Source organism: Gymnogyps californianus, chromosome 1 (genome assembly GCF_018139145.2).
Source record: "Gymnogyps californianus isolate 813 chromosome 1, ASM1813914v2, whole genome shotgun sequence".
Classification (NCBI taxonomy): Eukaryota; Metazoa; Chordata; class Aves; order Accipitriformes; family Cathartidae; genus Gymnogyps; species Gymnogyps californianus.
Genome location: NC_059471.1, coordinates 23,453,586 through 23,478,942, shown reverse-complemented (window position 1 = coordinate 23,478,942; position 25,357 = coordinate 23,453,586). Strand labels below are relative to the sequence as shown.

General features: G+C 45.4%; 1 protein-coding gene across 2 annotated transcripts in view; it reads right to left on the bottom strand.

The window, feature by feature from the left end:
- The window catches only part of MTUS2 (microtubule associated scaffold protein 2), a 197,286-nt gene that overhangs the window by 9,487 nt on the left and 162,442 nt on the right, over positions 1-25,357 (bottom strand). For both annotated transcript variants that reach the window (XM_050904083.1, XM_050904091.1), the window contains 5 exons: positions 17,906-17,972; positions 10,116-10,330; positions 4,296-4,401; positions 2,375-2,448; positions 650-748 (listed from right to left, as the gene is read on the bottom strand). In XM_050904083.1, the coding sequence (XP_050760040.1) occupies positions 650-748; positions 2,375-2,448; positions 4,296-4,401; positions 10,116-10,330; positions 17,906-17,972 (561 nt within the window). The remainder of the gene's footprint in view (positions 1-649; positions 749-2,374; positions 2,449-4,295; positions 4,402-10,115; positions 10,331-17,905; positions 17,973-25,357) is intronic.

Below are 25,357 nucleotides of genomic sequence, written 5' to 3'. Positions count from 1 at the left end.
AGCCCCTTGCTTACCCCACTATTTTCATTCTGTCCCCTCTGTCATGTTGACACAGCTGCCCATGGGGTTGTGCTGTGAACATACCGAAATGCCCCAAGTTGAAAGAAAACTCTTTTTGGAGGGTCATTTCAGGGTTATTTCATTTCAGATAAATAATTGCAGTGTGTATTTACTTACACACTGTAAATAAACAACGTGGCCCCAATAGACAGCGGTTGAACAAATACTTCATATGACAGGGCTGTCCCCTGCAAGTCTAGAAAAAAATGAGGGAATACAGAGGATATCAAAGAAGTTGGTTCCAAAAAAGGAAACCTAAATGTGAAAAGACAAAAAATAAAGAGAAAGAGAGGAAGAAGGGAAAGAAGAACAGACAGCAGTAAGGACATACTAGATGGAGTTAATGAAATGTTTTGGAAACAGAGCTACAAATGCTGGGTGAAAAAAATAAAGAAAAAGAAATCAGAAAATGATGGACCTAGGCTAAGATTTCTGACTCCTCCTCAGAGCTCAAGATCTGCGGTCTTGGTTGGGACCTGCTCCCCAGTCCCTGGGGTAAGGATCCCATTGCTATCCACTGAATCACGTGATGTGAGTCATACTTAGAAACACGTATCTTGATGACTGTATAGTTATAGTTGCCATCTACCTTCAGTTGTTCCTCGGTGTTTTTCTTCAGAGCCTCTTCAAATCGGTCTGCTTTGGCCTTAAGAGATTGGTTCTGGAAGGTGAGGGTGTCTATCTGGTCCTGGAGGAGAGACACACCAATGAACACACCAACCATGTTGTCACCCCTTTTACATTCATAGAAGTCAATCTGCACTGTGAAACCACTAGGGGAGCTGAACAAGGCTTAGAAACCCCTGCAAGGTGGTATTTTTTACGTAAGGCCACTTGAACATACAATGGGGTTTTTGATAACCCAGTGCCTCAGGGAATCCTGAAATCCCTGCAACACCTGCGGCTGGCTGACACCGGCTGGCACTAGTTCATGAAATGTCTTTGATGCGGAATCACCCCATCACCTTCAGCTGGATGAGAGCGAGCATGTCCTTCCTTAAGAGAGCTGGCATTTATATCACAGGCGTGAAAGAGATCATTTGTGTGGTCCCTAGAGTCTGAATGAGGTGGCAGATACCCCATCCCTGCTTCCTTCACCTTTCTAGGCTTCTAACATTGTAACAAGCAACAATGAGTTAGTGGTGTGGACTTTAAATGATCGTCGTTTCATCTCAGAGCTATACACAGGAACAACATGTTATTTTAAGCAATCATATTTCTGTTACCATCAAAGGCATTCCTATTACCTCTCTATATACAGCACCTGTAAAAGCCAGAGTTGCTGTGAAACTGGTATTCTTATCTTCCATATATGTAATTTCTTGGCTGTAACATTACATCAGTGCTTATTGCAAAACTGCTGACATGCCTCGAACTGTCACAGCCGCATGAGGAAGGCAGTGATAGTTGCTGCATGCAACCATATGCGCTAGTCAGGCGTTTTAAAAATTGTAGTTCATCTCTGCCTACGAAATCAAACAAAGCTTGTGTTATTTGCTGTGGCATCTTTACATGTTCATACAAGATTTCCAAACTTAGCGTGAATCACAGGGGCACGCTTCTGCCCTCTGCTCCTTGGGATTTCTTCCTCTTAGAGAGTGAGAACAGCATGGAGTTATTAGAAGGATTGCAAAAACCAGGACGATCTTGAGCTTGGTGTTAAATAGTGGGATGTGGGAGATGTGATGGGCAGGGCTGACCCTGGCCAGCCATAGCCTGGCTGCACAGCAAGGCCAGTCCTGGGGCATCCCTCATCAGGGACTGCACTGCCCTCCTGTGGGAGTGGAGATGTGTCTACACCTTGGGACCGGCTCCCCAACATTCAAGCAGCAGGGAAGAGTCTAAAGCACAGGCACAGGGCCGGGCAGGGAGACATCAGCGTTTCTGAGCCGCGGGGGTGCCTGCTGGAGAGTACCACGTAGACAAGGTGATGCTCACAGCCACCGCAGGTGCCGGAGCCCTCTCCACCATCCAGGGAAGAGCTCAACTTTGCTGCTTGTGCTGCAGGGTCAGCAGCCGGCAGGGTCAAAAGGACATTTCTTTGCTTTATCCAGCTGCCTTGTCCTCCCTTTAGGTTTGCCCTCTCTTCTCTTTCAGATAGTTAGTCTTTTGCTGAACCAGCCAAGGGGGAGGAAAAAACCTGAGGGGGCACCTTTGCTGCTAGATCCCAGTTTGGACAGGCAGAGGACAAGAGGTACTATAGCTGGTAAGAAGCAACAGCCAGGTGTGCTGGCAGCTGGCAACGGTGCTAGGGCTGCCCCGTCAGCTGCTCCGCAACATCATTACAGGGGTGGGAAACAATGAAACTGCTAACCTGGAGTGACAGCCGCAGTTTTTCAAAACTCTCTTCTAATTGTGCCTTTTCCAGTTTGTGAGCAGTATTCAGTTCTGGGGAAGATACACAGACATGACATTGCTAAGTAAAGTCCAGCAAAGCAGGGTCCGAGAGCACAGACGTGAGCCAAGCACAATTCGGGATGCAGTTTTAGGGCATGGAGGTTGAGTAGGAAACTGGTAGTAATATACTCTGTGACCTTGGGTGAATTGTTTTGAGAATCAGGATTTCCTGATCTTTCACTGATTGCAGTCACCTCTATTTCTACATGACCAGATTCTGATTTTTTTCAGAACTGCTCAGAATTCTCAGCTCCTGGGGGCTCTGATCTGACAAGGGTCAGTCTGACAATGGGTCATTTACCAGTTCAGAGTGAGTATCCCCAAATCAAAGATTTTTAAATGAGATGTATTTAAAAGCTTGGGATGCAATTTCTTTGGGAGACAGAGAGGGGGGCCAGCAACTCAGATGCAAAAATGCAAATGACAGTGCTTCTCCAGGAGCTGTGGCAGATTACTTGTGAGGTTTATTCCATTAGTGAGACTGACAGAGCCCAAAGAAAAAAACCTCCTCTATTTATATTACATGATTAAAGGTTTCACTACTAGAACAACTCACCCTGGACTTCTTAATAATAACCAAAAGTCTAATAACCAAAGTGGAATAAAGTTTAATCTCTAAACCAATGGCATCAAACTGTCATTCAGTACAGTAGTAGCACCTGCCTTTTTAGTATACGGACACTATTTTTTGTGTCTTTACCCCCAGCCCCATGGGGTTCTGCCCTCTAACCATTGCTCACTAGCCACAGTAACAGCAGTAATAATACTAATGCTCTAGTGCCCTGTACAGCACACTAGACCGCAGCTGCTGCAATGCCTTTTCCAGGCACAGGAGGGCATTTCATACCCGCACCAGGAGCAGGGAGCACAAACTTTGGCTACCAGAGCCTTGATAAACCACAGCCGAGTTTTACCATCAGAAAATACTAACAAAAATGGACAGATAAGAATATCCTCAAGCAAGGAACAGCTTTTTATTTTATTTTCAAAATTGTATATGTTAATTTAAAAATGGTATGCTAGATACCATCTCTGCCTACAGGAGAGAGGAAATAGACTGTTCTCAGCTCATGTTATGCTCTGAACTGTGTCTCTAATTGACACAGTGCAGAGCTAAGCAATATGGCTCGGTTTGGGGAAAGTTGTGGGAAAACCTACTGGAGCTGTTTAAAAATTAGACCCTCATGCTTATGTGTAAAAAAAAAAGAGGGAGATTGTACAGATAACTGTTAAATGTCAGCTAAAGCATGTACGAAGACATATATTTAGACACTGAACTGCTAGGGAGGAAACAGCTCTGTCTGCAGCATCAAATTCTGTGGAAAAACCATAACACAAAATAAGGATAACAGTGCTGAGGTGCAGATTTGCACCAGCGTGTGGCTTTGGTCTGCTCAGCATGGCCAGACTTTTGCTACTGAAAATGATGAGTCTTGTTTTTAGAAGCAGTGTAGGCATTTAAGCACCTAAATTCAGAGATGTTCAATGAGCTCTAGCCTCCTGAGCACCCAAGGATTAGGCTCTTGAGAAAAGTCTCTATGTCAAGTGAGGTGGAATTTGGACTCTGTGTTCAGCAACGCATGGCGAAAGCCTTATCTTTGGCCCAAAGACCCCTCAGATAGTCTCAGGTCCAAGTTAGATGCTGTACACACTGCACACAGCTCTCCCTCACCCCTAGCATGAACCTGGTGGTCCACCCCACGTGAAAGTGCTAGACAAACACAAATTTTCTATATCATCTGCTCTGGAGGAAGAAAATCCAGGCTTGCACAACCTCACTACAGTGCTAATTCTTGCTCTGGAACAGCTCTGTAGCCATTGGGTTGTCTTTGGCTTACCTTGAATCTTGCAGTCATTCTCATCCTGCAGTACTGTAATGGCGACTATGTGGTTATTTTCCAACTGTAACATAGCAGCTTCGTGTACAGCTGTGATATCTTCCACCTGTTCCAACGACAATGAATGGAGACACGGAGGCACGATTAGACATGCTGTGGCACATTGACAAGCCACTGCTAGAGAGCTCCAGTGAGCTGGAAACCGTAAAGGGATCTACTGAGTGTGACACTGCCAGCACCTGAGCCAGTTTTATTCATTATGAAACAGGCATGTTGATGCCTTGAGTGGTAGCATGTAGTCACTGCTGATAGTAGTTTTGTTCTTGCAACTTCATGGTGATAAAAGAGGTACATAAGAAAGCAAAAGGCCAAAAAGCCCTTAAGCGAAGAAGCCATTTATGAAATGCTCAGAAATCTCAACATTCTATTAATCTAAATTATATTAATGACCCGACTCCCTCTGATGGTCAGATAAACATGCACAGTTCTGAGCCATCCTGGTGTTTGTCTTCACGGCACTTTGCTGCAATGATTTTTATTGTAAGGTCTTGAATTAACTTCCATGGAAAGTGCCTGTGAATTATTCATAGTTGTAAAATATTTATTTCTAGAGAAACATTGAAATTATTATCAGTGGTTATGTAAAATGAATTGCAATCTGTCACACTTTTACTTGAAAAAGAGTAACCTACGAAGTCATCAATACCCAAATTTCTATGTCCTCTTGAATCATGTATTTTGAGTGCACATCCAATAAACTGATGAAAGATACGACAGCACCCTTTTCAGTGCAGACACAAGAGTTTTCAGGTTGGTGTGGAAGTAAGCAAGATGACAGTGAAGCCACAAAACTTTTTCCTAATCTCATATTGAGGCCAGAAAGAGGTCCTGCTGCTGCAAAGCACCCAACAAACTGCACCGCACACCACACCGCACACAGCCATCACGGGAGCAGGGGATGCCGTTGGAAGAGGGCTGTGGGCAGCCTGTGTTCCTGTGTACCCGATGGGTTTGGGACTCCTTCAGTACATTGTTTGTTACTGGACTTGGCTAAAGGCAAAGCGAGATCCCTGATGATGGTGTTTTGATATGCATCATTAAAGAAAGTACAGTGAGAAGTGGTGATCAAGGTTAAGTCAGTGGTCCAGAGCAGTTTCGGAATGCAATGCATTGATTTGCTTTTCTGGGTTTTGTAATCACAGTGATCTTATTCCCTACATTTAACACATTATCTGTGACATCTGGCAATGCAGAGGATTAAACTATTTTACTTTTACAATGAAACAGCTGTCCATTGCAAAGTGACTTGACTTTAAACAGCTTTTTGCTCACTGTTATGTTAAATAATGGTAGAAAGTTACTGCAGCTGAGCATGTCTTGACTGGAATAAATGTTATTTCACTGCATTTAACTGTCAAACATATGTGTTAGATTACCCAACAGAAGCAAAATTTCCAACAGTATTGGAGAAAGCATGCTCTTAGAATGAAAGATAGGCATTTAACGTGGAATTTAAAATTATCCATGCTCATTTTCATAATAATGTGGGAGACAACTCAGTGGTGAAGGACTGTTTGCAAAACAATGGTGACTCAGCCTGCTGATACATTGCATGAAAGAGCAGGGAAAGGGGGACTAGATGACTCAATGGGCTACTGATGGGAGAGGGACTATCACTTGACTTTTCCCAGAGCACGATGTCCTTGTATATGATGTCTGTGCGCTGAAACCTCATGAGCATTGTCATGTTCTTTACCTCACCCTTGTTTAAGTCTTTATTTATACTCTAATTGCATCTCAGCTGAGCAGCACCGCATAGGAACAATTATACTCAACTCCCAACGCCTTCAGAAGGTGAAGGTGTCTCCTTTTGCTGCCACCATCCTTGGCAGGTTATTTATCAATAAAGCCAATTAAATACGTTCCAAATGGTCTGCAGGGATTTTTCTGTCTTCTGTGTGTTTCATATCCACCTCCCAAATGACTCTTTTTAATCTTCTAGCGTGACCTCCTGTCTGCAATTTTTCATAGCAGATAGTCTACTTGGCACAGGGAAGCAGATCTCTTGGATGCTAATCCCAACTTTGCGACTAACTTACTCTATAGACTTGATCAACTCAGTTAACCCGTGTCATGGTTATTTCTGGCTATGAAAAGAAGCTCAGGTGGGATTTTTAAGGCTTAATAAAGTAAAATCAAGAGGAGGCTCTAGTGGGAGAAGTTCAGTAAGTTGGTGGACAAAACAGCTTGAGCTGAGCAGCTCAAGCGGGAAACACTGGCAGGCCAGGATCACAGCCTTTACTCAGCAATTTTGCCCTTAGCTGCAAGGAGATATGAGAAATATTAGGATGCATTGGCACACATGACCAGTTTGCGAGGAGTTTGACTCTCATGCTCTGCTACACTGAAAAAGCTGCCTCACCTCCTCAGAGACAGATGAGCCTCCAAAACCTGACAACTGTGTATCCAAAGAAACAACAGCTATCTGATACTAAACTAAACGGTGACTACAGCAATACAGTGGGGAAGACTAAGTTGTGACTGGAAACCATGAAAGTGGGATGACTAACTTCCAAATTAGATGTGTGGATACAGAAATACAAGCAGATCCATGGTTAAAAGGATTTTGCTATTGTTATTGCCTTCATGAATGCATGCTCAAAGTCCCCCACGCAGGTGGACAGCTCAAGGACAAGGCTTTTCTCATGTCCAGCGTAAGAGCTCTTTAGCTCATGGGTTAGGTGCCTCTACTCTAACGTCGGCTGGGACCAGCACCAGCTCAGCAGTGTCAGAGCTGAACGACTCCAGTCCCTTGAGCAGGCTTGCTTGTTTTGGCATGCTCTGAGCCGGGCGCTTTTCCTCTTCCTCCAAGCAGGGGAAAGAAGAACCAGAGGATTACAAACCCTTTGGGTCAGCAGCTGTTAGGGATCCTTATTCCTCATGCACCTTGGTTCCTGGACTAACAAAGTTCACCTTTTCCTTGGCCAAGAAACATTGCTGGTGAGCAGCTTTCCAACCTGGCCTGTCAGCCTCCTCCGATCCAAGAGCACTCGACACAGGATGGTTGTATGGCAGAGTAGGAATTCAAAGGGAAAATCTGCTAAAACTCGTCATGAGATGCTAACGGAACCACAGATTGAATAGGTGGGCTTAAACTCTGAGATACTAGGGTCACAGCAGCACTTTCAAAGCAGTGGAGAGAAATGTTTCTGTTACCTTCAGTAATTCAGGGAACAAAGAGCTCTGGAGCAAACCAAAGGGCTGGAGGAGAGAGAACTATTTGCCCCGCAGAGGGAAAGATGTGTTTCCATTGCTTCTGTGTGGTGATGAATAGAATCACAATAAATAAGAACATGAGAAAAGTAAGTATACTTCTAGTCAAGTCCTATGGTAACCTATATCACCCTTTCTTGCACTGATCAACTTGAGGGGGAAAAAACCACCATCTGTTCTTTGGTCCTGGGAGCTTGCAGAAACACTTCAAAGAGTAGCAGAGATAAGCCATAAACTATCTCAGCAAAAAATTAACTCGTGGAACAAATGCCTTCACAAATGCTAATGTCTGCTGATCCAGGAGAGGCAAGGCTTGCAGCTAGAGCTAATGTCTTGTACTAGGCAAAATGACACACTGACACAGTGAAAGGAAAAAAAAGCCAAGGCTTTTGGGAACACCACCCATCTCGGAAAGCAAAGCAGAAAGTTTGAGGGGCATTGCAAGATAACCATCTTGCATAAACTGAAATGAGAACCAAAAGACATGGCTCAGCACAGCTTCTAAGCGTTTATAGAGGAAGATTTTGAAAAATCTGGTTTAGAACACAAAAACCTATTTGACAGCACCTTCTAATGCATCTTTGAAAATCAATGCACTAACAGAAAAAGGTTGTTTGTCCGGGACAGAACAGTCCACTCGTATAAAGCCTTTGTGTTGAACATTACAAGCCTGCAAATCAGTAACAACTAGCAGGCACAGCAATTAGGTAAAATCCAGCGAGAGTTCTTCAACCACCCCCCACTGAAGAATCAAACCAAATTGCACAGTGGTACCCCAGGCAGCAGGCACTCTGGGGCACAGGCTGGGACGCCGTGTGTCTGACACGGCTGTCTGACCCACGTGCCAGTGAGGACCATGCTGCGCCCAGCCCCGGCGTACCATTGGTGTTACACAATAAATCTAACATTGGGCAGCTGTGACATGAGTGACATAAAGCTGTCACCATCTTGGTTTGTATTTGCATTCCCATCCCAGGAGTGTTTTACAGTACATCAAGCACAGGCAGTAAATGGTGTCATTTCCCTTTTTACAAATTGTTGACCTTGAAGACAGTGGTCTCTGCTGTGCTGTGTTGGTGCTCTCCTGTCCCATGAGCTCAGTGGAGGCTAGCCCCTTTCCCTGGCTCCTGGAGGTGCTTCAGCTATGGCCGCACCAGCCTTTACCTCTTAAATGGTTTGAATTAGCTCGGGCACAGGCTCTGCTGATGGGGCTGGTTTGCTTTTGAGCCCACAGCTAGTGCCGTCATCATCCTTGGGAACCGCATGGGGCACGTCTGACCTCTGCACCCCACTGCAGCGCCTGCTGTCAGTCCGCTCCCTGGGCACGGGCAGGGGGGAGCAGCAGCACTGGAGTCTCAGCCACAGGCTCCTGCTTCAGGCAGCAGCCCCAAAATGCACACTGGAGATAGATACCCTGAGATACAGAGCACGCAGACATAAAACCTTCTCCTCAACCTTTAGTCACATCCATCCGTCTCACAGACCACATCTGCACTGCACTGTTGCTGCCAATTTACATTGCCTCAGAGAGTGAAAAATTCGCCCTCCACCACCTCCAGCTGCCCTGGGCATTGGCAAAATCCCCAGGTTGCAGAGAACGATGCTGGCAAACAGGGGTCACATTTTGCAGAGGACTGGCCCTTGTGCTGCATCAGATGCCTGGGTGGCATAACCACGGCAGCGGGGGCTGTGGCGTGTCAAAGCCTGACGGCACAGATTGCCAAGCGCACCTGAGCGTGGCAGATACTCATGTGAGAAAAGACCTCATGAACTGTGGTGCTGGGCAATGGGTAAGAGTTGCAGCTGGAAAAATCAGAACTGTATCCGCTGCTCACTGAATGCAAAATGAGAAAAGGCCAGATGAAGGCATTACTGCCATAATCCAGAGCAGGATGTTCTGCCACCATGTGAGAGGCGCCCTTAGGTGAGTTACAGTGTTTGTTCACTCCAGCTGTTAAAAATAAGACTAAAGTAGCTGCGTGTGAGAGTATTCCTACCTACATACAGGAATCAAAGCAAGGAGAAACACTTGGGACGTACAATCTAAGAGATTAGATGGAACGGTAAAGCAGAAATCAGGGAACCCGGAGTGTATCACCTGCTTGATGTTTAGGCTACATGTTGGGTGGGCCCTATCACTTCACTGTACCGCCCTTTAACTAGCATTGCAAATAACGATGGGCAGGGCTCTGCTGGCCTTACCTGTGTTGAGCAGATTCTTGTTCAATCCTTGGTTTCATATAAATTGACTACAATAGATGGGTTGGGGAGCAAGTATGCATGGGGAGCAGAGCTAGTCTTAGTATTTGTGTTGTAAAACAGCTGGAAGCATGTGAAGACAAGACATGGCAATGTAATATACTACTGTGTAGAAATACCAATAAGAATAATAGGGAGGAAAAGCAGTAAAGATAGTCAGGAATATATTTTTCCAGTCATCAGTTCGTAACCAGTGTCTTCATGTTGGAGTGTTCAATATACTTCATTACCCGAACATACTCAGTACTGGCATGGTCTACTCTTCAAAGGGAACAGGCAGAGACTGACCTGATCCTGATGCTGCGATGTGACTTGCTCCAGCTGCAGCCGGTGCTGCTCCTGCAGGCTCTCCCTCTTGGTGTTGTACTCCTCCTGCAGCCGCTGCTCCAGCGCCTGCAGCTCCTCCTGCTGCTGCCTGCGAAGCTGCTTCACCTCCTCTTCAAAGCGCCTCTCCAGCTCCTCCTTCTCGCTCTGTAGTTTCTTCCATCTTGCTGTGTTGAGGGCTGTGGAGACAAGAGCATACCGTCAGGCCCTGAACTCCTCAGGAGCAAACAGTGGCATTGGATCTGTTTGTACAGCACTGAGCACAGTGGTTCTCGCTGACTCTGGGGCTCCCATGAATCTCAGCCATCAACAAGCTCTCGCTGTCGCTTCTTTCTCTGTCCCGCTCTCTCACATACACATATACATATACATACACATACCCATACACATATACACACACACACATACACACATGTATTTGTTTAAATAGAGGCACTGACAGAGTATGCAAGAGGCCATGCAAAACTGGGATCTGATGAAGTATAATAATAATAATAATAATAATAATAATAATAATAAAAATAAAAAGCAGGGAACTCCATGGACCTGCAGGGTGACTGGATGTCCCCTCCTGGCCAGCACAGTCTTGGATCCACAAATCGAGGCTTTGGGGCTTTTACTTTGCCTTGGATATAAGAAACAGCATGTGAGACAATCACTTGACACAAAGCCTTTCAACTGGGATGCAAGATTTTTCTTACCTCCTTCTCTCAAGCCACAGTCTTGGCTATGTCCCCACTTCCAGTGATGTGCCAGGAAGGCAGAAGCTGCCTGGGATCTTGTCCTGGTTTCGGCTGGGATAGAGTTAATTTTCTTCTTAGTAGCTGGTACAGTGTGTTTTGCATTTAGTGTGAGAATAATGTTGATAACACACTGATGTTTTAGTTGTTGCTAAGTAGCGCTTATCCTAAGTTAAGGATTTTTCAGTTTCCCATGCTCTGCCAGCAAGCAGGTGCACAAGAAGCTGGGAGGGAGCATAGCTGGGACAGCTGACCCGAACTAGCAAAAGGGATATTCCATACCATGGAATGTCATGCCCAGTATATAAACTGGGGGGAGTTGGCCAGGAGGGGCAGATTGCTGCTCGGGCATCAGTCAGCGGGTGGTGACCAATTGCATTGTGCATCACTTGTCTTTTCTTGGGTTTTATTTCTGTCTTTTTTTTTTGGTTGTATTCCTTTTCATTACTATTATTATTATTATTATATTTTATTATTATTATTGTTATTATTGTATTTTCTTTTACTTGAGTTATTAAACGGTTCTTATCTCAACCCCTGAGTTTTACTTTTTTTCAATTCTCCTCCCCAGCCCACTGGGAGTGGGGAGGAGTGAGCAAGTGGCTGCATGGTACCTAGTTGCTGGCTGGGGTTAAACCACCACAGCTCTCAAGGCACATCCTATGCACATATTGTGCAGGGGGTGTGATTGACCACTTGACCAGGAGAAGGAGATGCATCTCATACATCCCATTTTCCAGCTGTTAGAAGCTGCTCACCCCATAAACCTGTCTTTTGTACCAGCTCCACTGAGGACCTCTTGCATCCATTAATGCACTCTTGCTTAAAATATTTTTGTATTCAAACCACTATCTATCTTGTGTGCTTCATGGAATCAGAGAGCACAAATGAAAGGCTGGTACTGAAGGCAATCAGAAAATGTAAAATTTTCACTCTTGCGAACCAACCCAGTGACCATGTCTCCGAATTCACAACCATGTCTACAACTAGTTTCAGGAGGTGCAATTCTAACAGTTCCATCAAGTCAAGGATATTCAGTCTATTTCCCCATTTGGTTCCTCACCTATATTGTTCCCTGGGTCCCAGGACAGCACTGTCACGAACACTTTGTCCTTGGCCTTTTGCTTTGCTAAAGAACAGTTGCAATCAATCCAGATATTGAAGACCTGATGCAAGTTGGACAAAGTCAGCCAGACTACATTTAAAGAGCAAGTTTGCTTACGTGCAAAGGTCTAACAGATAAGAAGTGATTAAAATCATCATGACCATAACACTCAGAACAACACTAGAGAAGAAGAGATGTGTTTTCAATGGCACTGCTAGACCTTCTTTCTGATTTAGACCCACAGCTGGTTTAGAAAAATTATCACCTTTTGAATATACCATCTGTCTTAGTCACTCATCCTTCCTTTGCCTTTCAAAATGCACGTATGACCTGTATGGCGTTGTAAATCAGTGAACTGGAAGCAGCTGTCTCCCCGGGTGGACAACTTCTGAATGTTTCAAAAACATATTTATCCTATGACCATGTATTTGCTCAATATCTGGCAAAACCCCTCTGTGTTTTCCTGTCTCTTTCTACTATGGTATCAGACTGTGCTCATCTTTTTCAGGATAGCAACAATTTTCCAAAGCTACCTACTGCCGTGACCACAGCTCATGTTAGGTGCACCCATGCAAGGTAGTTTGGGCACCCAAGCTAACCATCCCCTTCCCCACATAGCTATTTTTCACCCTGTTTAGAGGTCTGCTTCCACGCTTACTGGACACCAAAATCCAGACTTGCTCAGTATGTCCAGACAGATATCACTACTGGGGCCCTGTTCTGATCCTGATGTTTTCTGGAGCACTAAGAGGGACTCTGTGTCCCTTTCAAGCTCTCTGCTCCTTACAGAAAGAGAGAAAGTGAGCCTGAATCAGTGAGCTTAGCACCGCAGCAGCGGCACATAGAAAGCTTTCCCACCTGCCTCATACCCAAAATGGAACAGTGCAATTTATATGGTCATTAGCTGAAATGTCTTGTTTCCTGGCAGTTTGGATTATAGCTCTAAACCCTCTCTCTTGCTTTTTGATTTTTTATTTTCTTTGGCATGCAAAGCGATCCCAGAGCTGGAGGACAAGGGGTAATGCTTGCAGCTCTGCGTTCAGCAGAATTCAAACTTACTGAAGCTTTAAATTGGAGCTGTAATGAACCCTGTCTCTCTCCAGCCTCTCTAATGAGATTACGCAGCACACAGGGAGGGCTGGGCAATGAAATGACATGCTCTAACCAAAAGAAAGTCCACCTGAAACGCTTTCTGTAACCTGAAACACAAAATTATTTGCACCTTACAAATCAAACCCTGATGCAGGTGCAAAATGGAGGGAAGCGGAAAGCAGGGAAAGAGTGTCTCTGTGGCACATTCCCCACACACCCAAAAATGCTACTGGTGGCAGAAAGTGAGGCCATTGCCCAGGAAATTTGCCTTATACTGAATATCAAACACCTCTAACGAGAAGGAGTGATCCCTACCACAGTCTCCCAGACCGAGACAAATGAGGCCAAGGATTGAAGTGGTTAGGAAAGACTGAATCTCTTTTTAGGCAGGAGATGGACCTTTGGGCCTGGCTCTACTGGGACATGAGTAGCAGAAGGTGACACCCATGCAGCCCAGTACAAGGTCTGTGGGTCCCTTACCTGTCTGGGGAGCAGGAACCACCGTGGGACAGCCTGCCTTGCTGGAGCCAGCGTTTAACCAGCTGTGGCTTCAGCAGGTGGTTCTGGTGAACCAGGCTGAATCGCCTCCAGCAGGGCCCCGACAACGGATGCCTGAACAGAAGACCCGCTAATGTTGCTGGAAAACAGTGAATTTTGCTTTCAGATATCGTGATACGGATACTGTAAAAGTGAGCTCCTCTTGCAGAAAAAAAAATAATAATCACTAAGAAAAGTTATATAAAGGTATTACTGACATGGAACAAGACAAACAGAGCAGAACTGCTATCGGCTGCTATCGAGAAGAGTTACACCCTGGTTTTCTTTTTCCTTCTCTGTAGGTATTTCATTTGCTGCTTACAGGCTGGAAATGGCTCTGACATAACATGGCATTTCCCGGGATGACAGCGTGCTGGGTTAAATAAGAGCAGCTGCCATTGCTTCCCTACTGCCCGAGCGCCGAGTGGCTTTTACAGTGCACAACAAATGAGCAACACCCATTTCAGGCTGGGCTGGGAAGGTGAGGGGAAGTGAGATGTCACTAATGGACTAATCCTCCCACACAAACGCAGCCCGAGCCGCAGCCTAGCCTCCCCAGCCCTGGCACTTTGCATTCAGGGGGGTAACTCCCCTGGGAACTGGGGGGCTGGCGTCATGTGGCCTCGCACAGGGACTGTCTGCTTCTGACATGAGAAATGGGCTCTTCGCCATGCAGACTCTGCTCTTCCTCCTGACACTTGGCCACAGATTCACAGACAAATCACAGCCACCTCACTCAGGTTAAGGGTCCTCTGACGGGGAGGCATATCCAGGAGGAGGTGGCACCCAGGCTTTGGCTTTCAAACTCTCGTGAACACAGATAATACAAATTTTAAACTTAACATCTGATCGTCTTCTATTCATCTAGGTTTTTATGCATCTCCATACCTCCTCTCAACTCACTTCACGTGTCATTTGTCTGACAGCAAAGGAGTAGGTAATTCTGACATTTAATTTCCATTAGTTTGAAGGGAAACAGCCGGTGTTCAAAATGTCTTTATTCCAGGAGTCTCAGTGTTGCAGCTGAAAAGTGCTTATATTTATAATTGATAAAGATGGGTGTCTTGAGTGCAGAATGATTGCTTGTCATGTTTTTCTAGCCTTGGTATTTCTAGCAAAATACATGAGCAAATCTTATTGCGTAAAATAACAAGTCCCTCGGCATTTATAGAGGCCACATTCCTCCTCAGGGCCGAGAAGGGAGAAGCACTTTCCTATTTCACTGCATGCTGGTTTCAGATGAGGTGCGATACTTCACAGCAGTGCTGGGGGTAAAGGTGGACGGCGTTATCCGAACCTAAATATTTTGCCTGGCTCCAGAAGGGTGCAGGTCTCCCTAGGCTGTTTTACACATGCTCCATCACTGCTATTGCTCCAGCCGTGGTTTTGTTTACCAAAAGAGATTTCCTTAAAAATATATTCTGACTTTTCTGAACAGTGGATTATATCTCGCTGTTTCACTGCTTTGTATAGCAGAATCCTGCAGTTTCAGTTGAAGTTAACAAAGACTGTGTGCTTTCAAAACCAAGCACATTCATCTCCTAAATCATAATTCTGAATTAGAGCTATTGCTTAAACAACTAAATGTTGGACACACTGCCTGTATCAACCCTGGCTAGTCTAGCCTTGTTTTACTGATTCATCCAGGCACTTGCATCAGTGAGCCTGCATGGTGAATTTACACATGAGAAATCAGGAATTTCTGACCAACACCCATGCTTTTCAACTGGACTGGTTGTTTTTAAATTAATGAGAGACTACTTATCAAAGTGACTGAGACAAGCCAGAACTACAACTTGGCTGTAGTCAAAATAACATGCTCTGTAGATTTTCCCTAAATTTCTTCATAGAATCACCTATGATTGCTGTTGTCAAATAAATGACTATTTAATTCTTTATTTGCATAAAGCTTGGCAGAACATGTACGATATTGTACAACATACAGATTTATCTGATAGTGAGACCAAAATAACCCTCCTATAGTGCAGGTGGGCTGCATGTCTCCAGTAGCACCCACAGCCTCAGCTTGCACTGCTTTAGAGACAGCAAAGAACTGCACTGACGAGAACCGCTCTCATGCACATGGCATTTGCCATTTCACCTTGTCCACAGATTTAAAACACTGGTTGTTTCACAAAATTTAATTTTATAATTTTCTTTCAAAGGAAAACAGACTGTCCAGCAATTTTTGACTTACACTAAAAAACATGAACATTCACCTTCCTTATGTATGGATACATATCAGGATTTGTACTGCTGATGAATTTTTTCACATCCTGCTGGGGTGCAATACCTGCGCATGTTCATCCTTTTGTCCATCCCTACTGGGTGTCCTTCTACCTGGGCGTGTTGCGTCTCAGGGTTGTATGGAGAGGATTACCTCCCACAAGCAGGACAGATCACCAGCTACCCCTGTTGCTCCTAAACAGCCTCTGCTCAGCATCTCGCCATCTCCCAGAGTGGTGGCTTGCTCAGGAAGAGGTGGCCTGTGACAGCTCCTCTCCAGTACGCATGCCCACAGGACCACTGAGGAAAGGACTATCTCACATCATCTTTCCCGTCTCTGAGAAAGAAAGCACGTACACGTCTATGGCTAATCTCCCTTCTGAAGCAGTACAGCTCAGCTAAGACCTCAGACTGCTTTTCTGTAGTATTTGGGGTTCTTACCAAAACTGTCTCCATGTAGTCCCTCAGGACTCAGTTTTGTGCAGAGGAATTATCTATTGCTGCATGCACAAGAGCAATGGTAAAGGCAGGCAGTGCAGTGATCTCCTGTTACTGAACATGCTGCTCTGTGACCCCCAAACAGGCAGTCAGTTATATCCCTGGCAAAGTTCTACAGCAAACCCACCAGTGATTTGTATTCACTTCAGCTGTACAAACATGGTATAAATGGAAGCAGAGCTCTTTACCTCCAGCACTGTACCTCTCTTTCCTTCCCATGTCACTGCCACTTGCAAAAGCACTCATGAAAATGAGCAAACCTAACCCACTAGAAAGAGGTAGGGGTTTCAGTTAAGAAGTAGGTATTCAATGGAGAGCTTCAAATGTGCCCTGCCTAAAGAATGAACTGGTGGCAATGTCTCCTCTGAGAGCTGTGGAGATGCAGAGGATGGGTGAAGGCAGGCATCAGGGAATAGCTGGAAATGCTGTTTTGCTATTGCTGCAGTACCCTTTCGCCATGGGGACAATAAAGCTCTCTATGCAATGATGATCAGCCAAAAAATTTCAGAGGGGCACAGCAGGGAGCACAAGCTGTTGGGCATCAGAAAAGGCTGAGCTCAGCTTTTCTGCAGTGGGTTGTCATAGGCAAGGTGAAGACGAAGCACAGGGAGGATCTGCAGTCCTACCCACCTCACGGGGGTTTGGCCTGAGCCCCTCTTTGCGAACCAAGTCACCCTCCCGCCACATGGTACAATCTGTGCTTAATGTGTGACCCAGCACCTGGGGTCCCACATGCAGGGAAAGCTGAAAGGTCTCCCCTGTTCACAGATCCAGTTATCAGTGGTTCCACCACCTTTTGGTACTCAGGGTGTCCCCTGCCCTAATGGTCCTCCCTCCAGGTGCCCTTCCTCCTCTCCGTTTGCCCTGGGGTAGATGAGCCCAACGCCACACCCATTCTGCGGAGATTTAAGCCCCAAAGAACTCAGCCTGTTGGCTGAAGCCAGCGCAAAAGCCCATCTTCTCTCTCAAGAGTTGCAATGTCTTTACACCCTCCCTGTCTCTCCTGCCTAGATCAGAAACCAAAAAGAAGTGATGCATGCAGATACACAGGGAATACACAGACTGAATGGGACACGTTGCTTTTGCCATCTTTCATCCAGGAAGTGACCTTAGAGATATTAATAAGCAAGTTCTGAGCTTCGTGTCCTTCAGTTTGTAGCTGAACTGCAAAACATGCCAATGTACATAAGTAAGCGACGCATTCCCAGTCACCATGCACCACAATGGGCCCAAGTTCCCACTTCTCATCATGCTGTGCTTTCTCCTTGGCAGTGGTGGTACATAGTTTGAGAACAGAAGCTGTGGATTTATGAAGAACCATTTGTCTATTAAAGACGACACACAACTAGCTCCAGTGTGTGTGGTGATGGACCCATCTCCACAACAAAGAGGTGAAATCACAGTTCCCTGCAAAGCCACAAAACCCCTTGCCACTGGGCTTCAGAAGACACTTTATCGCATGTACACAGGTTCCCCAGGATAAAGTCACAGGGAATAACTGCTTTTGTGTGAAGTGAGAAAATCACTTTTGTTATCACTTTGTTTGTACTACTTACCAACTTCATCCCTGATCTTTGCAAGCTCGACTCCTAACTCCTTGATTTTCACAAGGGCATTTTCATTCTGTTTAAGGAAAAAGAGAGAGAAATATATATAGTCCCCAGGTTTATCCCAGATAAGCACTTTCACATGTTCATTCAGTAAAGCAGATTAGATTGATTCCTCAGATTTTTTTTTTTTTTTTTTTTTGGCAGGGGGAAATTATAATGAACTCATTCAGTTTTTAAATCAAGCTTAGGAGCCACAACTCACTGGCTACAAATACCTTCTATCTCTATGAATACATGTACATACACTCACGTGCACAGGACAGCACAGAATACTCTATTGACTCCTATGTGTCTGAAAAGACATTTGTATTTTTCTATCATTTTGTGTTCAATCTGTGTACCATTTATGGCTGGACTGCATGTACAAGATGGTTTTATTAATTCTATTAAAACACTCATCTATTTGTGCCTGCATTTAACCATCTCTAAACATAGTAATATGCTCACACAGTCAAATCTGCAGAGCAGATTACTGTACTTACACCATTCTAGGCATGGTGGGCATACCCATACAGACCCCACTAATGGCCTGATGTTCATGACTATTTTCACATTTACTTCTGGTATTTTCTTGTCTGTGAAGGACAAGAGCTCCTTTGCTTGACCTCTCTCAACGGAAATCCGAATACTTAAAGAATTAAAACAGATGAGCTGGCCAAAGGAAAATTAAAACATATTTACGTGAACAATGCTAAGGTGTTATTACTAAAATGCAAGGACTTTGACAGCAGATATCTCATGAGTGCTGTGCAAACTGACAAAGAAAAGCCTTGGGAAAATCTATTGGAGTTTGGTTTAGTACAATAAATCCCAGCATAATGGTTCAAGCATAAGGGCACTTCAAATTGGAATGTAACCTAAATCACATAAGGAAGAAAACAAAGGAACGTATCCTGCTGGGAAGATCACTAATGATTAGGAAAACTAGATCAGGCTACTTTAAATATGTCCCAGGTTAGAAAAGGCCAAGAATCTGTAAAGGACACTACAGAAAAATCATATTCAAGAGAAAAGGCAGTGTAGTAGCAAATGGAATTAAAAGGAGTCCTAGAAAGTAAATCTTTCAGTGACAAGCAAGCAAGGCTAATAAAAATCTAGGGCACAGAAAGGGTTACTTCAGCAGCAGGATACATAGCAGATAGGATAGCAAATTAGTTCTGTCTTACCAAAATGAAAGTGGAAAAAAAAATTTCAGAGCTTAATGTTTCTGTTTATTTTTCCTGCATCTAATTTTTAACTCTGTTAAGAGAAATAACACAACGGCTTTTTTTTTGGTAATACCAGGAAATTGGAATCTGGAATTTAAATTAATCCTTTACACACTGCCCTTTTGGGATGATTCCTACCAGATCCAATGGACACACTTTCTGGAAAGTTTTGCTGTAAATGGAGTGATTAACTGAGATGATTCAAGAGCCTTGGGTGCGTGAGGAGATCCAGGCGATGTGGACATCTTTCTTACACAGTTACGGGAAGAAGCCAGGCACACAAGGCTGGGCTCCTCCAAACAGCCAGCTCCATACACTGCTGAGTAATGCACAGGGGGCTGTGTGCCAGGACTGCAGAGTCCCCAGTCCTGACCAACTGCATTAGGTTCAGAATAAAATGGAGTGGGTTGCGTTGTTGTTTTTCTTAATTGGTAAAAAATCTATGAAAAAGTAAAAAGGTCCGGATAAATATAGCCTGGTATGTTAAAAAAACATAGCCCTTCACACAGATTTCCAAACTAGCAGTCTTACAGAGATAAGGTTTCCCCTTTTGGAGAATATCACTGCATCTGCCCATACCGTCTGTTTAACTCACTGGAGTCATTTGAAGAAGTGTTCTTGACAGATTGCCAGGACGGGTGTCCTTGAAGGCGTGTGCACAGGGATATACTGGATACGGGACTTGCAGATGGGAAGCACCCACTCAAATTACCAACTCCCACTATTTGAAACAAAAGCCATTTAAAGCAAGGGAGCTCTGTACAAATCATTGCCAGCACCTACAGATACACAGAACTCAGTGGGATTGTTACTATTCTATTTACATGAAGGATATGAAAAGCAAGTAAAAAAATTACATCCTAGGAAATAAAAAAGTTGTTAAAATTTTGATTCCCCATAAGAAATACTACAGACTCCTTTTTTTAGGTTATGTTTTATCTTAGATAAGGTTTGTCCTACCCTTGAGGACACTTGGCGGTGAGACCCTCTCCAAAAGAGTGGAGAATCGCCATGGTGCCACGTTAAAAATGCTATCCCATAACTCAGGCTCCAGCATGGACACCACCCCACCAGGACAGTGGGCCTCCTGGCTGCCTCCCACCAGGCTGGGGCCGTGGTTTCCAGAGCAGCCTCTGGGGCTATCTCAAGCAGCGGGTGTTCGCACAGCTCAGGTGCCTTTGCTGTCAATTGCCTGCCCTGCCAATACTTCTTGCATTGTATTTTATTTTGGTTAGAGCTTTCTGACTGCTCTTCGGGACCTCATATTTATGTTTCCTGAGAGGTCAGATGTGCAAGGGTTGCCCTCAGTGCCAAGGTTGCAAGTAGTCCCTCTTTCTCAGAGGGTTCTTTTAGAGAGCAACAGCACATGAGTCCTTATCTTCCTCTTCTGCAAGAAAGGCAAGGTGTAGCTTTGGCTAATCATCGTATCAGCCTCATGGTCTCCTGGATGTGCAGTGAACTTACAAATCCCTGACATTTTCTGTTACTGTAAGCTGCTTTGTCAGTGTAACATGATAGGTTTGGACTGCACATATTCCTGCGACCAGTGTAAACACGACATTAATACAAAACGAAAAAGCCCCTCCTTGTTATCATCAATGTGGCTCTGCAGATAACCAGCATTTCAGTGTCCGTGCAGCCAGGGAAATGGGAATGCCAGCACTTAGGAAACCAAATGTTACAGTAGAGCAAAACTAGATCTGACATGAGTATGTAAAACTATCAGGTCCAATGCTGAGATTCATATAGGCCCAATGTCAAAACATCAAAGCAATTAGAAAATTCACAAGCACACGAGGAAAAATCTGCCAAAACAAATGTGTAAGAAACCAAATTAATGGGATATCCAATTGAATTAATCAATCTTCATTAATATTTATCTCAACAAAGTATTTGAAAGAGAAGACAGGGTAAGCAGGAACCTTTGCTGCCCTCCCAAGAGTTTTGTGTCTAACAGGCTCAGCATATCAAAGGAGCTTTGTAGGTGTCCTTTACTAGGCCACCGGTTGGAGTCGAGCCATTGAGGATGAGTGACTAAGGGCCAAATCCAACTTAGGTTTAAAAAGGCTCAGCGACCATACTAGTGACACAGCCATTTCCAGTGGGTGAAAAGGTCAGAGACACTGTAAGGAGATTGTGCAAATATCCAGCATTTCAGTGTGGCAGTTAAATAGCAAAGGAGAAAAAAATTGCTTCAATGTGATTCGGGATTAATTTTTTCTGGCCAAAGTGTGAAACTAAAACAGTGGGTTTTGTACAAATTAAAATATTGCATTTATTTTTCAGGTACTTTTAATGAATGATGGTTTTCATTATTGTTTGGAAAACTGATGAGAAAGGTCTTCCATTGGCTGTGTCCCAAGAAATGACTCTGATACTGAAGTAATTTTCATAAAATAAAATTACACTCATGATGGAGATGAAGGAAACCTTCTTTTGTCATACCTGTACTCTACAACACAATGGTTAAGTCTTGTGTCTGGAATATGTCCCATCTCCTCAGACAGAAAGAAAAATAGAATAGAACAATAGAATGATATGTTCCCTCTGTGCTTAAGCTACTGCTCTGTTGAATAGAAGACACGGTAGCAACTGTTTTTCCTATCATCAGCTTTATAACATACAGACCTCCCAGTATTTCTCCCGTGAAATGTCAGACTGCATTTCAGCAAGTGAAACAGACACTGAAAATGGCACTTCTGTATTCCCCATTCAACTCAAAACTCCCTGAAGATAGACTAAGGTATGACTTATATGGGTACAACATCGAAACAGCTCCAGAAAACCTGGTAGGTAGTCAGGCAGGTAGGCAGAGAGGTAGGAAGGAAGGAGGAACTCGTCCAATTAAATAATAGTGGCCAAAACTTAGCAGTGTAGTTCAGAAAAAATCTGCAGGATTTAGATATAACTGCGTGTGAGGACCTGGAAAAATAACTTGGTAAAAGATGCCATGATACAGGCCTGAGAATGGGCAAGATGCTGGTGTTGTCCAAACAGATTAAGAAGGGAAGTGGTGAAGAAGGCTTGGGGGGAGAGGCTGGACGCGGCTCTGAGCAACCTGATCTAGTTGAAGATGTCCCTGCTCATTGCAGGGCGGTTGAACTAGAGGACCTTTAAAGGTCCCTTCCAACCCAAACTATTCTATGATTCTATGATTCTATGAAAGGCTCTGCTTTAGTTGCATGGAGCTTCAGCCGACAGCTAGACAACCTGAAGGAGACATCGTCAGGGAGACAGGTCAAGATTTTACTTTGGACCAGGAATAATTGTGGGATGTGGAGGCAGAGTTGAGGTTTGCCTTAGAGTATCTCTCCTCTAAGAACTGCGAACTACCTGAGAGATACTAATTCATTAGAAACGCTAATTAATTAAACCTCCAGGTACTTTTTAACAATAGGCAGGTAATAGTAGATCTACTGCACAAATGGGTCAGATCAGGCGAGAAACACCAGAAAATTGCCCAGACCCACATAGGAAGTCAGCGGCAGCTAGGAAGTAAACACAGGAGCCTGGAGTTACCTCCCCAAAACGACATGTCTCTTCTCCCTGCCAACTTACATGCTTGCTTATGTTCTGAGGTCCAAATACATGCACAGTATCTCCATGAACACTTCCCAGTTCTCTATGCTACCTCCTAAAAATATGCACTGCACACAGATGCTCTGTGGCACTTGTTATTAAAACTGCTCCTTCAGAATAGCTTTTCTGTATTCAATGCTTTCAAAATATATTTTAAAAAAAAAAAAAAAAGACTGACCTGCAAATGGTGCTTAGTCACTGTTATGCTTTATTCAGAGTTCCCTAGGGCAAGGCCTTATATTATCTTTGGAAAGAGAAGCATATACATTGGGAATTCTCTTGTACCAATAAATATTTCAGATGATACTTGTAGAAGCAAAAACTGAATCCCACTGCAGCTGATGTTCAAAATGATCTACAGTTTTCCTTCAAAAAAGAGATATTTTAACACTGCTGTTTCAATCATGCTGGTTATCAGGTAATCCTCCCTCATAATACTCTTTAGGTTAAAGTTTGTGAGCACCTAGATATCCCTCAGTGACTGTACTTTAGCAAGCTTTATATTAAACCATACATTTTTCCTTAACATGGTTAGCAGCATATCTCAAGCTATATTTGAACCTATTATTAGGTAAATGGGAGACACTATCAGCTTTTCATTAGACAGAGCATATGAATATTTTAAAAAGCCAAACTCTAACAAAATATACTGCACAAGCATGTGTTGCTGCCAAGATATTTTCTATTAAGTAAATTAAATGTGTATGTTCATTCTCTCCCTCTTCTGTATATACTTAAATTCCAGGCAAACTTCCAGAAGAATAGGGTGAAAAGCTATGTGTTAGAAATATCCCACAACTTCTTTCGCACATGCTATTCTCCTGCTACCTGTAGCTATGTACTTACCTCTGCACTGACGTTTGTTACACGACCCATTTTGGTGCCTGGGAATTTGCTTGATTTACATTCACCCTGACATGAGAAAACATGTAGTTTTGCCTTGTTTCACTTCTAGATTGGAGGATCAATCCTCTGTCAGAAAGGAGGATCATTAGAGAGGTAAAACCTTCGGACAGCTAGAGGTTGAATAATCTCTCTTCAAACTTTAAAACTCTGTGCAAGTTTCCTTTATAACTTGTACTCCACATGGTTATCAAAAATGTATGAAAAGTATAGCAAGAAATCAAGCCGACTGTTACTACAGAAGATGCTAGCGGTCCCTCCTTGTTCCACGAAAATCAACCCTTACATTTAGACTGCAGGATGAAATTATGTAAGGCACTGCAGTGCATGTGAAAGCGGCAGTTAGACTTGTCCCCGGTGAACGAGAGTTCAGCACACTGTAAATAAGACGAGCATCGCTCCCCTCTCCGCCACCCCGGGATGCGCACACACCACAGACGCCAGCTAGAAGCAGCAGCACAGGCTCAATCACGGCAGCGGCCACCTTCCAGCCCTTTCCCTAAAGGATAAAAAGAGGCAAAAGTACCGTCTCGTCCTCGCACCGAGCGCGGGAAAAACACTTGGAGCAGCATTTGCCCATCCTGGCAGGACCGCGACCAGCCGGACCGCCGCCCGCCGGACTGCCACCAGCCTCGCCCGGAGCCGGAGGGTGAGCCCCGGGCGATGCCACTATCAAAAAGGGATGTCGCGCCCCCGCACGCCGAGGCCGGCCGGGGCCGGGCGCCGTCCCCTTGGCTACCTGATGCCTCCCGGGGCGCCGGGGGATGCCCGCGGCACGGTGCGGCGCCGGGGCCGGGGGGCGCGGAGCCGGGAGCGGGGAAGGGAGGGTGGCTCGCCGGCGGCTGCCTGCGGCTGAGGCAGATCAGCGGGTGCGGAGCAGCAGAGCAGTCACTGGTTTCCCCCCCCCGCGGAGGGCTGCCCGCTCCCCTCCCTGCCTGCGCACCGATGCTCGCCGGCTTGTTCAGGCCTCTCCCGAAACGGGGGATCCGGTCGCTCCGGCTGGCAAACGCTCGCCCAGAGCAGGGCACGTCCAGCAGCGCCATCGCAGGAACGTGTCGGGGCGAGGGACGGCAGGGAAAGGTTTGGAAACTTCGCAGCGAAAGCCCCAAACGCGCTGAAATCCGAGAGCGAGCCTGGGCTTTCCGCGGGAAGCGGCTCTGGCTGATTCTCATCTTCATGCCGCATTCACAGCCATTGATGAGTGTAGTCCCCGTCCTCCGCAACCACGCGGACGGTGCCTTTAACCCGAACATCTCCCGGCTCGCTGCCGGCGCGGCTGCTCGCCCGCACCGGTCCCAAATTCACCCCCGGGCGTGAGATGGGCAGTGCGGCTGCGATGCCCCTGGACGGCGGCTCTGCCGCGCTGGAGCCCTCCCCGGCTGCCATGCGGGCTCTGCGGCTGGGCATAGCTGCTCCGCGGCTCTGCGCGGCTCTGCCGGCGCATCCCTGTGGCGAGCGCAGCGCTGCGCGGCGGACGGGCGCGGGCGCTGCCTGCCGGCGGGGCGGGACGAGGGGACGGGGACCCGCTGCGGGCCGTCTGCTTTCCCCGAGTGATTTTCAGGTTGGGTCGCTCCAGCCTGCGACACCGGCTGCCGGTTCGTCTGCAGGCCGTGAGGGGTTTCCCCCCGCGCCCGGGTGTCCCCCAGCCTCCCGAGTCGCTCTCGTCTCTCAACAAGGACTTTTCCTCAAGTCGTTTATTTAAATCCCG